Source organism: Helobdella robusta (genome assembly GCF_000326865.2).
Source record: "Helobdella robusta unplaced genomic scaffold HELROscaffold_2, whole genome shotgun sequence".
NCBI classification, from domain to species: Eukaryota; Metazoa; Annelida; class Clitellata; order Rhynchobdellida; family Glossiphoniidae; genus Helobdella; species Helobdella robusta.
In genome coordinates, this window is record NW_008704083.1 from 5,655,397 (window position 1) to 5,670,967 (window position 15,571).

At 31.4% G+C, this 15,571-nt stretch overlaps 2 protein-coding genes across 2 annotated transcripts; one reads left to right on the forward strand and one right to left on the reverse strand.

Moving 5' to 3' along the window:
- Positions 1-6,856: 6,856 nt before the first annotated feature.
- On the reverse strand, positions 6,857-9,121 carry HELRODRAFT_160496 (hypothetical protein; the record flags this gene model as incomplete). Its single annotated transcript, XM_009017452.1, has 4 exons — positions 6,857-7,045; positions 7,205-8,309; positions 8,584-8,868; positions 9,000-9,121. The coding sequence occupies 4 exons, from the start codon at positions 9,119-9,121 to the stop codon at positions 6,857-6,859; spliced, it is 1,701 nt and encodes a 566-aa protein (XP_009015700.1).
- A 3,858-nt stretch (positions 9,122-12,979) lies between these two features.
- On the forward strand, positions 12,980-13,740 carry HELRODRAFT_160497 (hypothetical protein; the record flags this gene model as incomplete). The annotated part of the gene is made up of 3 exons (XM_009017453.1): positions 12,980-12,986; positions 13,071-13,162; positions 13,384-13,740. 3 exons carry the CDS (start codon positions 12,980-12,982, stop codon positions 13,738-13,740), a joined length of 456 nt encoding a protein of 151 aa, XP_009015701.1.
- Between the last annotated feature and the right edge of the window lie 1,831 nt (positions 13,741-15,571).

Below are 15,571 nucleotides of genomic sequence, written 5' to 3' on the forward strand. Positions count from 1 at the left end.
GCTTGTTGTAGGTTAATTAACCGGACATCTCTGCATACATCTTCATCTTCCTATTCGTATATGCTCTAATATGTTCTGAATGATTTGCAATGATTATCTGTGGTTTAATGTTTTCAGAGCCAAAAATTTTGCTACTAAATTTTTGTATAAAGTTAAATCGCAAATTCAGCAATAAATTAAATTTTCATAAAATATTTGGCCTGTCAAACGCATAAAGAACTTTTGAAAGCAAAGTTAGACTGAATAAAACCTGAATGAGACGTTTTACGGGCACGAAATATATGATGGGCTATCTTCAACCAATTCAAAATCATAGTTTCGAGTTGATTGCAAAAGCTTAGTGAAGATGGTTATGGATTGCTCGATAGATTCAACATGTGTGTGCTTGTGGGTGATGTCTTCCATGCATATGTTTGCTCCATTCTGTTTATATGCGCACAAGTTTCAGTGCTCGTAAGTGTTGTAGTCATCAAATCTTGCAAGCCAGTCAGTGGAATTATGTCGTTTTGTTTGCCTGGCTTTTAAGCATGTGTTGCTCCATCATTTTGCATATTTGTTCATTCACCATTTCAGAATCAATATTTACTTTTCTTTATTTTGAAAATTTTTCTACCGCGTTTGTATAAATTATTTGGCTTGATTTCATAAAGTAAGTTGATTACTTATTCCATGGTTTTTAAAAATGGAGCTGACTCGAATTTGATGGCTGTTTTTTATTTACAAGTTTGTATTAGAAGATATTGTACGGTTGCTCATCTGTACTGGACAAAAATATGAACTGCTAATTAATTAATTGCTGGTGGTGTGACTGAAGAATTCATCTAAATGCAACTTCAATTTTTAAAAGGTTTCGAATTAAATTGTAGCATAAATTCCATACAATCTGATTGTATTACAGTATATGTTGTTCGTCAGTTTATCTTACAATTCCATTTACCAATTTAAAGCTGACTTTCATATAGCAACGAACTTTTACAATTTCAAAAAGTTGAAATATGTCAGTAGGCCTGAAATATGATGAGATTGGTCAAAATTTTTAAAATCCACCATTTTTGCTTTATAAAACGGATTTTAAATAAACAATGTTTGTGAAGTTGTACTTACGTTGGTTACTAAATACCTACACAAAGGTATTATTTTATAAATCAAGTAACTGGTGAAGCAATTTAAAATCTTTATTAAATTTTATTTTAAAAATTGTTTGATTGATAAGTTCAATATATTCTATGTTAGATGAAAGGTGTCGAAGTAAAATTTTCGTAAAATTTGTTTACACGTTGATATGCAGTGATCGGGGAGTCAATAATAAAATTGTTTGCTAAATAAAATCAATGTTTGTTTGTAAACACAACACTGTCTATTTTGTTAGACTTAGTTTATAGTCTTTAAATTGAAGTGCAGTAAAAGATATTTATAGCATAAAAAAAGGGAACGTTGTGTAATTTGGAGGGATGGAGCTTATCTACAGATTTATCTTTCATATGAATTGAATCAATGCGCTGTGTGTGTTGTGGTTTGTGTGTGTTGTGGTGTGTGTGTGCTTGTGTGTGTTGTGATGTGTGGTGTGTGTGTGTTTGTGTGTGTTGTGGTGTGGTGTGTGTGTGTGTGTGTGTGTGTGTGTGTTTCTGCCACACTACCAAACATCTTGTCCATCAAATTTAAAAATTTTAAAAATTTTGTCTAGATTCGTCACGTGCGTAATAATAATAATAATAATTTATAACATTACAAATAATAATATTTATAATTACCAACGCTGATAAGTAATAACATTATTAATGATATATAATATACTATACACCACTAATATCTTGATCTAGTACACTGAAACTAGGAGATGCTATCGACATTAAGCTAGCTAGATCAAAATTGTATAAAACATTTAAGAATTTTGTCCTTGAAGTAAATAAACTTGAAAAAGAACACTCGTCATTAGAAAAAACCTGAAGCCTCAGTTGTGAACTAAACAACGGGGAGAACGCTGTGTTGTATCTCAACAGTTCACTTACGACAAGCGATTAATCTTTTAAGTTAAATATTTGGACAACATGAACATTTTGTGTGTGTGTGTATGTGTGTGTGATATATATTATATAACTCTTTTTTTATTGTATAATATTGTGTAATACATATTTTTAATTTGCAATTAAATCTAGTTAACAAAAAAGGCTTGTTTATATAGATACAAATTAAACAGTAAAAATTTGGTACTTCTAAAGCACGACGAGTCTCATATAGGAACACGTAGACTGCGGTTAATGTTGCATCGCGATACCTGCCTATCCAACCAACCATTCCTCTTACAAATTCACGCACACTCGTTCAGTTGGTTGCACAATGTTTGATTGGTGGGCGTTTCATGGCGTTTTAATGCGGCATAAAGGATGAATTGAGTTATGCCGTGGCATGTGCAGCCTAAAAACATGCAGTTATTGGAATTTTTTTCGGTCAGTCGTGCAGTAAACGTTGATTACATTGTTATTAAATCTGCTAGTGCATTTGAAAACTGAATGGAATTTAACAGAACTTTTAAAAATATTCTAAATGATGAAATTGAATATAATTAAATAGAAGTATGTTTAGTATAATTATTGTATATATATATGTATCAGTTAATAAATGAACGATGAAAAATAACAAACAGAACATTCGACATTTTCACATGCATTCATTTAAAAAGAATCAGTCATATTAATTTTTTGTCTAAATTTTTTAAACTTGATACCAAGCGAAGCAAGGCATCAAACGAACTCCTTCGCCGCAGTGCTTGCACTTGGAAAATACAATTTTTAGGCATCTGAATTTTATTGGAACTGAGTGCAGGCACTTGTTTTTATTTAATTCATTTATATAATTTATTTATTCATTCATTCATTCATTCATTCAATCGGTTATTCATTCGTTTCGTTCATTTATTTCTTCCTTTCATTCACCAATTCATTCATTCATTGAAGATTCACTTTGAACATCACGTGACTGTTTGTTTGTTCATTTATCAATTTATGCTTCCTTGCAAATAAAACCGTGCGTACAAAAACAACTTCATCAAAAAAATTTGCATAAACATGATAACAACAACAACAGCAGCAGCAACAACAACAATCGCAACAACAACAACAACATCAGCATCAACAATAACCACATCAACAACAACCACAACATCATCCTCGGCCGCATCATCATTGATAATAACATCATTAACAATAACAAAATCTCTACCCTCAACAACACCAACAACAGCATCATCCTCATTAACAACAACAACAACAACAGCAACAACAACACCAACAATAGTTAATAGTAACAGGCGGCATTCATTTGGCAACTGTGGAAATAAATAACGTAAATAGTGTAAACAAACTCTGCTTACAATGCAAACAAAAATAATATGAGAGGTGTAAATTAAAATTTATATGGAATTGAGCAGAAAATTATGAAAATGTTAACTAATTTTTACGCATGTACGTATCTAAGAGTATATTATTATATGGTAAATTAATTGTGACATCATTTAGAGGGTGCTTTTGGGAAACTTTTTTTTGTAAAAGCGCTACATATAATAATAATAATAATAACAATAATATATAATGATTTGCTAATCATATTTTCTGGATTATCATCTCATCCCTAATTTTCTGTTTTACAATCAACAAACGTTGTAAGTAATTTTGAATACTATTGAGTAAAGTAGGGCTGGATATAACAAATTTAACCGATAAAAAGTATTTAATTACTAATTAATCATAATTGTCTCTAAAGAAACATAGTACTGTAATCAAGAGCTATAGTAATTGTGAACAGCAAAGTTGAGTAACAACAAACATTATGGACTGGACGAACGTGCGATGTAATCATTTTTTTAACGTTCTCACACATTTGATGATGATGATCAATGTATGTCTCAACGATAATAATGTAAGTTCGTGGTGATATCATTAAGGCGAAAAGTGCTGAGACGATGATGATTAATGATGATAATAATAACAGTAAATAAAAATAATCACAACAACAACAACAACAACAACAAAACAACAACAACTACTACTACTACTACTACCACTACTACTACTACTACTACTACTACTACTACTACTACTACTACTACTACTACTACTACTACTGCTACTACTACTGCTACTACTACTGCTACTACTACAGCTACTACTACTACTACAGCTACATTTACTAATAATACTACTACTGATAATAATAATTATAATAATAATAACAACAACAACAAAAATAATAATAATAGCAATAAAAATAATAATAGTAATAATAAAAATAATGCTGCTGCTGATGATGATAGGTGATGATGATGATAATGATTGGTGATGATGATGATGACAGCTCAGGAAATGACTAAACGATCTAGATTCAGATGTGTTAATTTAGCACGAAATGAGTAGCATGTAATGAATAGTTTTTTGAAATTCTGTTTTCGGTGAAATATTTTTCGATCTGAACTTTAAACGTAATTATTACATTTTATTTTTACATTTTTTAATTTGTTTGATCAAAAAACATTAAAATTTTTGAAAAAAAATAGCAAAATACAACAACTTTTGCAAAATTGTTTAAAAATTTTCCGCTAGTAACGGCAAGTGTGCTTGTTGATTGGATGGTGGAAAGTTAGGTCGGAGCTACGAACCCATTTCGAAAATTAAACTTTCATGGAATGAAAAAAATTTTAAACTCAAATTTGAGTACCAAATAGCCTAAATGAATTTCAGTGCATCTGCTGATCTGCCAAGCAGACGCACCTTTCAAAATTTTAAAGCACTTTAATTTTAATAAGAACAAAACTGTAAATTAAATATGCATGAAACTTTTGGAGTGATTTCTAATGGGTCGACACAAGAATTCAAATAAAGATCTTAATGTTAAAAAATGCATTGACTACAACAACAACATGAACACAACACAACAAACAACGATAAACAACAAACATAACAGCAACAAACATAACAGCAACGTCGGTTGGTCAGATTGCTTGATTGAAGGTGTCCTATCGTAATGCAATGCAAACATGTAACTCAAATAAGTCATCTTCACAGAATGCAATTGGATAATGTGTAGGAAAACCATCGGAAGATTTTCATGACTTTTTTATCCGTATTATGAAAACCGTTAGTCCCTTGTATCATGTACCTTTTCCTCAGTTGTTTTTATAGAAGTGCACCGACGTGGCTACGAAACGATCAACAGCTGCTATGTTAACATTTCATGATTATATCTTAGCCAAAAAACAATTTTCTTTTAAGATTCAATGTTTACTGGTGAAACTATTATCACCGACATCCTACTTCTACTCAAGAGTTGTTCTAAAGTTCTGTTCATCTAATTTCAAAAAATGTCTTATTAGTGTTTAATTTAATGTTGTAAATCTGTGAAAAAGAGAAAAATATTGAAGTAATTAATTGCACTGATAAGTAAAATAATCTTGAATAATAGGCAATCAACAGTATGAAACCCAATTGTCGGATTCTAACTTTGAAAAATTTTAGCAAAAATTCTTTGATTTTTTGCCAATTTTGAAATTTTCTAATTTTTTCAAGTTAAAAAAAGAGAGCGAAACCAATAATGATAATAATAATTGGTAAGAATTTAGCAGAAGTACAATGAAATTTTAAAAAATTAGGTCCGTCAAAATTTTATTAAACATCGTTTCTCTTGTTAATTGGCAATATTAAAATACACATTTTAATTGAGAATGTTTTTTCGACATTTCATGCACTGAAATAACTGCGTATTAAATTCGTTTATAGTTTATCCTTTATTTATATGCTAATTAATATGTTAAGTTAATCAAAAATGACAAACAAATAATATTAATAAATTTTTAATATTTTCCAGGTTGTATAATCAGTTTTTTAACAATTCAGTCATTATTACTTTGACTTCTGTAGAACGGTGAACACGTTCGTTCGTTCGCTCGCTCGTTCGTTCAATCAACAGCGTTGTGTTATGAAAATTTTTATGGCTCTGCTAGTTTTTATGCTTGGTTGTAAATAGTTGTTATTGCAAATATATCAATTACATGCAACAGTGAAAATATTTCGAATGTTGTGGAATATTTAATTTTTTTGTGTGAATAATTTTCAACTTGTATAAATAAGTTAAATGCTAATTAGTACCAGCACTTTGAGACATTTAAATGTACGGCGTAATTGAATTTAGGCACGATTAGACAAAATGTTGCACGATTAGACAAAATTGTTCTTCGCTCGTGCTTTTAGTAAAATTTTTTTTTCTTACAAGAAGTGTCATGCGGTGCTAAGAAAATTGTTCTTGAAATTCTCCCACCCTGATTTGTACGTGAAGAGAAATTTCTCACTGAACCGATTGGTCTTCATAAGAATTTTAAAATTTCAATTTTGCTATCGGCATACTATAATTTAAAGAATGTTTTATTTAAAACAACTAAATTATTTAACCTTTTGGCAGAGATTATTAAATAAGTTTCAAGAGTTAGTAACAAATATTATTTACTGACGAATCAAATTGGTAGGTGCTGACCGATTGGAAATTAATTCAAAAAGTATGAAATGAAATGAGTCAACTTCAAAATCTACATGTTAACAGATGTATATAACACATTTGATATGTTACATTTGTATACAAAGTCTATTGCTCATAAAATATATCTTTATTAAATGCATATTCATATAACCGTGAATAAAGATAATGAAAAGTATTGCTTTATTCACTGTTTCAGTTATTGCTGTCTTGTTATTAGAAACATACTTTTAAATAGCTCGTTCTGTTGCATGATTTGTTGCATGTTGCATTCAAAATATATCATTTATTCGTTACAGGCATACACACATGGCACGTTTGGGTAAATTGAAAAAAATTAAGCAGCAAATTCACTTTTGCTTGCTAACTCGACATTGTGTATCTTCTCCACTAGGCCACACTTCTTCATGGCTTCTACGAGTTTATCCAAAGTGGCGTTCTTTCCGTAATAAAAGTTCCAATCTTGCAAGGCCGCTCTGGCCTGCTTCCTTGGATCCTTTGGAAATTGTTTTTCTATCTTCTTTATCTACAAATAAAAATTACAAGTGAACGATAAATTAATCGATTTAATTACAAATAAACACATAAGCCATGCAAATTTAATTATTTAAAAATTTAATTTTATTAATTGATAAATGAAACTTAATTCAAGAAATAAACAATCGAATAAAAATAATTTCTTAACCTTCTCTGATGCTAAAGATTTATTATCTCGAATGGGCAGTGCTAAAGCCAACTTTTGCCAGTCTCCAGATTCGAGAACGCAGAGGAGTTCATTGAAGCATGCTTCTTTTATCACTTGGGTCTCCTCGATGAGGTTCAACTTGCTGCTCGCCACATTGAAATCCTTGCTGACTGACTGGTCTGCTTGAGGCGTTCCTGAAGGTGGCTGGTTTGTTCTGTAGGGATCGTTTTTTATTATTGAATTTCTCGGAGGCAGGGGAGGTCTTTCTTGATCAAATCTGCCCCTTACGGTCTGGCCTCCTCTCACCCACTTGTTCTCTCTGTCTCTTACGGAACATTTAACTATTTCTTCGTAAATATCATCGTATATTTGATCGTCTTTGTTCTGTTGTTGTTGCGGGTAAGAGGTTTGGTTTGGAGGGATTATCGTAGATTTGTATTTCTGAAATTCAGATTTAAGCAAATATTTCAGAGTTTTAAAACCGATGTTTTGAATACTGCCGTTGTTCATTGTGCCATACAAATTTGAATTGTCGTTGATTGGTTGTAGATAGGGATCACTGAAATTATCGTTGAAAACGTCTTTTAACTGACTTTCAACAAGAGCTTGTATTTTTTTCTTCGAGATTTCTTTTTTTGGATCATCAGAAATATTTGGCGCCAACTTATTGCTATCTATATTATCTGGCAAATCATATATACTTCCTCCGACATTTACAGTTTTGTCGTTGTTGCTCGTTTCCTTGCTTGGCACATATTTGCATTGAACTTTTGTTACCATGTTGTCGTCGGGGAAGTCATAAGCGTTGTCGATGATGAAATCGATGTCAGCTATTTTGTTAGACGATGTTCTCCTTTTATTCACACTGTTGTCGCTAGCTCCGTTGTTGGCTCCGTTCTGCTCTACAATTAACAGCTTGGGATTATTTCTTGTCAAATTTTTGAAAAATACTACCAAATCATCGTGCCCGAAATTGTATGCCCTGTAGGCGGGAGTGGTTCCATCTTGGTCTCGGTCCATCGGGTTGGCTCCCTTCCGGCAGAGTTCTTCGGCACACAACAACTGACCTCCTATGCTTGCATAGTGCAGTGGTGACCAACCGTAGCTGAAAATAAAAATATTTAGAATTAGTTTACATTTATTTTTTGCTAAAAAAAATTATTTCTATTTTCAAAATCTCAAACGAAACAATAAACTTTAAACGTTAAACGTTATTCTTCACTTTTTGCCACACCATGTTGTATCAATTCCAACTCAACTACCCAACGCAGAACTACGCAACCAAACAAACACATAACCAGACATACAACTAGATAACCAAACATACACACAACCAGACATACAAATAGATAACCAGACATACACACAACCAGACAAACCTGTCTTTTTGATGCGCATCTGCTGACCATTCATCAATTAGCATCTTGATCGTTGTCATGTTTCCGGCAAAGCATGCCATATGAAGGAGCGACGATCCCCCACTCAGCGTCGTTTGAACTGGCACTCTGGTGTACGCCAGGATGAAAGCGAGAATGGAATCTGCCCCTCTTAGTGCAGCGTAGTGCAGTGGGGACATGACTCGTACGCCACACATCACTAATCTTGGTAGCATTATGTCGGACTCCAACAAACTTTCCATTAAGGTGACTATTGCTATTTCTTCTCTAAAATTGTTGGTTTAACAGATTTTAAATTATAAATTTAAAAAATTGTTATGGTAAAACTTATTGACAATGTTGATGATAATAATTAAGATGATGATTATTATGATAAAATAAACGTTCAAGTAACCCACTTAACGAGTGAACACCATTTTTTTAAGTCCTTGTCAGCCGAGAGAATTTGTTTGATGGAAGCCAAGTCTTCGTTCTTCACCTCTTGAAATATTTTCTCAACTACTTTACTTGGTTGACTCATGCTGCTGGCGATGATGTTTGTGAAGATGATGTTGTTGACGATGATGTTATGGAGATGATGTTTTTGGCGATGATGTTGTGGAGATGATGTTGTTGACGATGGTGTTATGGAGATGATGTTGTTGATGATGATGTTGTTGATGATGATGTTATGGAGATGATGTTATAGAGATGATGTTGTTGGCGATGATGTTGTGGAGAGGATGACTCTTATATTGTTGTTGGAGTTTTACAGTCACTAATAAAATATTGCGGCTGTTTCTTTAGTCTCTCAAGCCGTCTGTTGATTACTTTATCAAGTGAAGTAGTTGAGATGCAATTTTTGAAAATATTTCGCGAGCACTTGAAAGTTTAGTCGATTGATGGAGTGAGTTTGGTTTTGATTGCTTTTTTGAAATTTTTAGTCTCAAATTCGATTACGAAAATCCAAAGCACCCACGTTAAGAGCGTCTGATTGATGAAAAGCTGATGCAACTCTTCCCAATGTTTTTGCGATGTCGGCTGTTTGTCACTTCCCTATAAACTTCGATTTGTTTAGCTCTTTTTGCTATTTAATGCACCAATTTGTTAATTTCCTGCTAAACAAACAAGCAGAATGTTAACGTTGGTAATGGAATGGTTGAAACTACAACAAAATGTTAAAGAGAATAAAAAACTGTATTTCCTTTGGAGGTTTATAGAGGAGCAGTTTAATGAAAAATCTTTCAACTCAAAAAATCAACACTAATACATTAATACAAATACACTAATACACACGTAGACATTAGCTGCACATAAGTAAACTAATATGTTTCAGCTTATTTTATAAAACATATATAAACGCGTATATAAAAAAATAAATAATAAATTTATACGTGTATATATATATATATATATATATATTATATACATGTATGTGTTGGTATGCATATTATTTACATTTATACATATGTTCGTACATACAAATCTAAACACAGACATACACACATTGTCTGCCTGCTTATTTCGCTGAAATGCTTTAAAATCCTATTGAACGGCTTATGACACTTTAATTCAACCGTGGGGAAGAAAGCATTTGAATGCAGGGCTTTGTCGTCTGCTTTTTTGTTCTAGTGTGTGTGCGCACACTTTTCATTCATTCTCATTACTTATCTGATTACTATTGACAAGAGAGAGTACATTTGTTTTACTTTGCTGCTAATTGTACAACGTTGAAAATAGTTTTGTGAAATATTTATTCAGCTTTAACGATACGATCATAAGTAACTGATTGTTACTCTACTGTTACTAGTGCTCTCTGCGTGTTTGCAGTATCAGATTTTTATTGAAAGTTCAGTTCAGGTGTGATTTTTTTTAAAACAACTAAGATTTTGTTCAGTCACAATTTACGCAAATGTTAAAATAAGTGCAAAACTTGCGTACATCATGTTTTTAAAGTCTCTTACCATATAGTACCTTCATTATAACGTACTTTCATTATAACGAACCACCGCTCATCGAGACGTAACTTCATTGTAACGACATCCATTAAAACTTTCCTTCATTAATACGCATTTTCAATGAAACACACCATTCACTCCCAAATAATAAAAACATTTCTCCGTTGAAAAGTTTCAGTATGACAAAGTTACAATTTATGAAGCTATGAATTCTGCCAATTTTGCAGATTATTCAACAAAATACGTGTTTAATAATGTTAGCGAACAAGAAACCTTTGAAATACTACCAATCATTATTTAATTAGCCTGCTTCAAGATTAGGCACAAAATTGTGAATACGTTATTCAAAAATGGTCACAAAATTTAGAACAAGTTACATGAAAATTTTCAAACTGATTTTGATTGACTGAATTTGGAGTAAACTTTTTAGCTGATATGGAACTGATTTTGAAATTCAAAAAAATTTATATGAAATTTGCCATCTTAATAAAAATTTAGATTTTCACAGGATTTTCACAATTAGAAAAAAGACGCACGAATTAATTAAAAAGAATTTGTTCGCGCAACACAAATTAGATAAAAACCGGAGCAAACAGGTTCCGCACTAAGTAATTAAATAAACTAAAATAAAAAAAACTTTAAAATAACTTTAATTGGTAGCTTTCTTTTAATGCCAAAATGAACTTAATGTGTTGATTGCATTACTGTTTTGTTATTCTGCGAGATTTGGTTTGTAGTATTTTAATTTGGTTGTTAACAATGTTGTTGTTGTTGCTACATTAATGTTGCGGCAACTGTTGCAGCTTCTATTGATATTGATGTTGTCGGTTGTTTGAACGTTGATGCAAATGTTGATGATATTGCTGTTATTATTTTTTTGACACTTGTCACACAGTTTTTTGTGCTACCTTCCGTTACTTTCGTTCTTGTGTTGAAGTTTTGCTGTTACTGTTTAATTATTGTTCTCCAAAATTTAATTGTTATTGTTGTCGAAATATTTACGAATGGCTCTTACGTGAGAAATGTTTTAAATGTTCTCACTACTGGTGTTCATTATTGTTGATAATATTAATTTAGCATTTGTATAAACAAACATTTCTGAGGTGTTTCGTTGAAGATATCAACAAAACGGTAAAAAAAAAATTTTAAAATGATGTGTTCATTAATAATAATAATAATAATTGTTTTTCAATTATGACCAAGTTTTTTTAATATTTCTGAAAGTAATTTCATGTTATCTGAAGCAACCAATTGTACCACCACGCCAATAAATTTGAAACAGCATAAAAGTTTCGCGCAACAACATCGATCTTGATGTTGTTGACTAAATAAAAAGGCAAAATAAGAAAATTTTTTAAACGTTCATACTTCGCGGAAACGTGATGTTGCATGTCACGAGATAATTCAGTTTCATTGCAAGCAATTAATTTTAATTTATTTGTCACTCGTCAAAACTTTGCACACAATGTCGTTCCGGCATGAAATATTTTGAAAAAAAAAACATTTTAAACCACCTACAAAATAAAATTACAATATTGACTAGGACGATCATTATTTGGTATTTGGTATTAAATGCTTTGCCAAATCGATATAATTTCAGTTCGTTTCTAAACATCTTCATTGAAATGATCAATCGTTATGATCAATGATTATTGGTTGATCGTTTTAAATCAGATGCATGCATCTGTCACCCAATTCCTATTTGTCCTCAGAACCGCCATTAAGTCATACACAGCAAATAATCTTATTTTACTTCAATTTCTGTCTTTCGTCAAAAAACTTTCTTCAAGTAATCCGGTTCACCTTCAGGAACAAAACTCAAATAGGAAAAATATTTTATGAAAAATATAAGTTTATAAAAACTTTAAAAATTTAAAAAATTTTTAACGAAAACTAATAAGTCATCATTGGTCAGTCCGTTGTTTTTCTACAGATAATTTTTTTAAAGGAAGAGCTTTTAACTACATAATTGCCTAGATAGATGTTGCTTATTATTTAATAACATAAAAAATTTTAAAAGTCATAGAATCATCTTAGAAGTTTTTTCAGATAAAACATTTTTGGTAAATAATGAAAGTGATGGCTAATAATTTTTTTCTAATGGAAATTGCACTTTTTGACCATTGAATATGTTGCCGCAATGTTTAAACTTTTTTTGATAGTGAAGTGTTTGTATGAAAAATTTTTTAACACTGATAAAATGCGTTGAGTCTGTCATGTAAAAACAACATAGAAAAACAGACTGGTTCGCGATGAATAATTTGTTTCTAACTCCCAACATCATTTAATAGATTAATTCAAAACCGCAAAATTTCCTTTCGCATGTTTTAAAAATATTTCTCTTTTCAAATACCATCATTATTATTTATATGAAATTTTTATTTTGCTAATTTTAGAAACAATTTTAAAAGTTGGTTTGAATATTTTATGATAACAACGACATGCAAAGTAAATCATTGGAAACCTTCAAAAAACTCGGCGCAAAATAACAAACTTTCACGTTTCAACTTTAAACAACTAATTTAACAACAGCAACAACAGCAACAAAAGTCAGCAACAAAATCTTGCACAACATCTCTACAAACTCAACAAAGAGACAAAATAATTCGTTGAATTATGAAAAAGTGAGAAGTGATGGATGTTGAACATGCAAGAGCAAAGCTTAATGGAACAGCATCAACAACAATTTTCTACTTTTCAATGGCAGAAATCTTTTTCGCTGCCCAGAACGTCGCGTCACTTGCTGCAGAAAGATGTGTATTCAAAAGAATGCCAAAAAAGTTTTTTTATGTGTAAATTATTCCCTTACAGTACAACACAGCGTCAAGAACAAACAACCAATCAGGATGAACAATACTTGGACGACCAACCAATAGGAATGCAGACAACTACACAGACGTTGACGACGTCATCACCCACTTGGTTAGATAATTTAACAAACATGGCAAAAGATCCGATGATTCAACTCTTCGGCATCGTCTTCATCTTATTCTTTCTAACGGCCATCCTAGCGACGGTGAACTTCTGCATCTGGTACTTCGAGAAGCGGCGCCGTCGTGGGCCAGTGCACTGGAGAGCTTCCCCCGGCGTCGACATCATCTCAACCACCTCTCGACCGCCGGGACAAACGCCGAAACGATCCTTCCACATCCAACATGCACTCTACAAAACTGTCCGCAGACCATCCGCCATGCCACCATAGTTCACAAATTTTATTTTGTTTATTTGAGTTTTGTATTCAGATATTGAATTAATTTTAAGTCAATCTGTGGTGTATTATTATTTTTTGCTGCTTACATTATACAATTGTGTGTTCATTTAACTGTGTATTTATATACATATATATATGTCTCTATCCTCTATATGTATTCAAGTTAATTGAAAGGAGCGCGCGAGTAAATACCAATAGCGTTTTGCACGCATGTTTGTTTGTCAAATTAAGCAGGACATTCAGAGATTTGAATGGTCATTTACATTTTTGAATGATGTAGTGACGGTGGTCTGATTGTTGTTTTTGGGAAATGAGAATATTTTAAAACGATGGATGAGTACTCTCTCTCTCTCTCTCTCTCTCTTCTCTCTCTCTCTCTCTCTCTCTCGACAACTCTTCTCGAAGATGGATGATTGATACTAACCCAGGAGCTTAAACGACAATATATCAAATGTTTATTCACGTTTATTAACGCATTCATTCACCTCTGCGCACTCTCCACTGCAAATATAGGCATACCTGTTTTCATGTGATGTCATTGCTCGGGTAGAAGCTCAAACGTTCAAAATGAAATCTCTATGTATATGTATAATATTTATAATTAGTTAATGCCATGTTCAAACTTTGTTATACGTATATAAATGATTAATATATTTATATATATTTTAATATTTGTAATATTAATTTGTGTTAAAATAAGTCGCATCCATAGTGATGGAGTGTTCAAATTGAATTCAAGAGCCTCATTAACGAAACTGATCTTCAAGCCATTCAATTATATTTTAATATATCTCTACATTCTTATTATCATTTAAACATTTTTTTCTTACTTTACAAAAACATTTTATAATTATTTATTTTTGTTCACTAAGTATGACAATTTTTTAAATTTCTATATTTTGATATTTAAATTTTGTGTTACAAACATGTTTAATGACCTATTGGGCAGGATAGAAAGTTATGAAATTACTTGAATAATAATAATTTAGAACAGATGGTAACCGTAAAAAACAAAACTTCTGCTTGCTGCTGTTTTTTAGTGGAATGATCAACTTACAAGGATATCGCATATCAAAATTACCATTAAATTGAGCTCGTGTCTATGTGCTCGAAAAAAATTTTTGTGGTTAACAAAAACCCACCTTTTTTTACATTTGAAGTCAGACGGAGTGAATCAGTGAGTTAATGTTCGAAGTCTGCTAACGAAATCTAATTTTTGTAGGTTTTAGGACATAATTTTATGGATTTAAAATTAAAAAAAATTTTTAACTAGGATCTGTTCATCATTAATTCATTTTTTTTTGTTTGAGTTGGTTTCATGATTTTATGATTGTGAGAATAAAAATTTGTCAACAAATAAGTTTATTTAAAAAATAACTCATTTCATCTATTTTATTGAAAATCCAATTGCATTTTCATCTGTTATTAAATTTATTGGAATCAGTACCTAACATAGCTTGATATTTAAAAAAACTATTTTAAGATTTGTTTTGATTTATATGTTAATTAAAAAGTTTATTCAGCATATTGGTATGTAATTTTATTCTTTAAAACCTTAGTTACGGTCTATTTCACATTATAAATGGTTTTGATTTGTATGATCAATTGGTTGATGGTTTCAGCAAGAGTTTGCATGATGTGAATACGTTGTGAGAGTATGAAATGAATGAAATAAAGGATATGCTAATGAAACTAGTCATTATTAACTTTTTCATATGAAAGATAATGCCAACAATGATTGAAAAATATATGATTGATGACAGTGAATATTTTGGGTATAAGTATGGGAACAATATTTTATGCTTTATAAATGCTTATATGT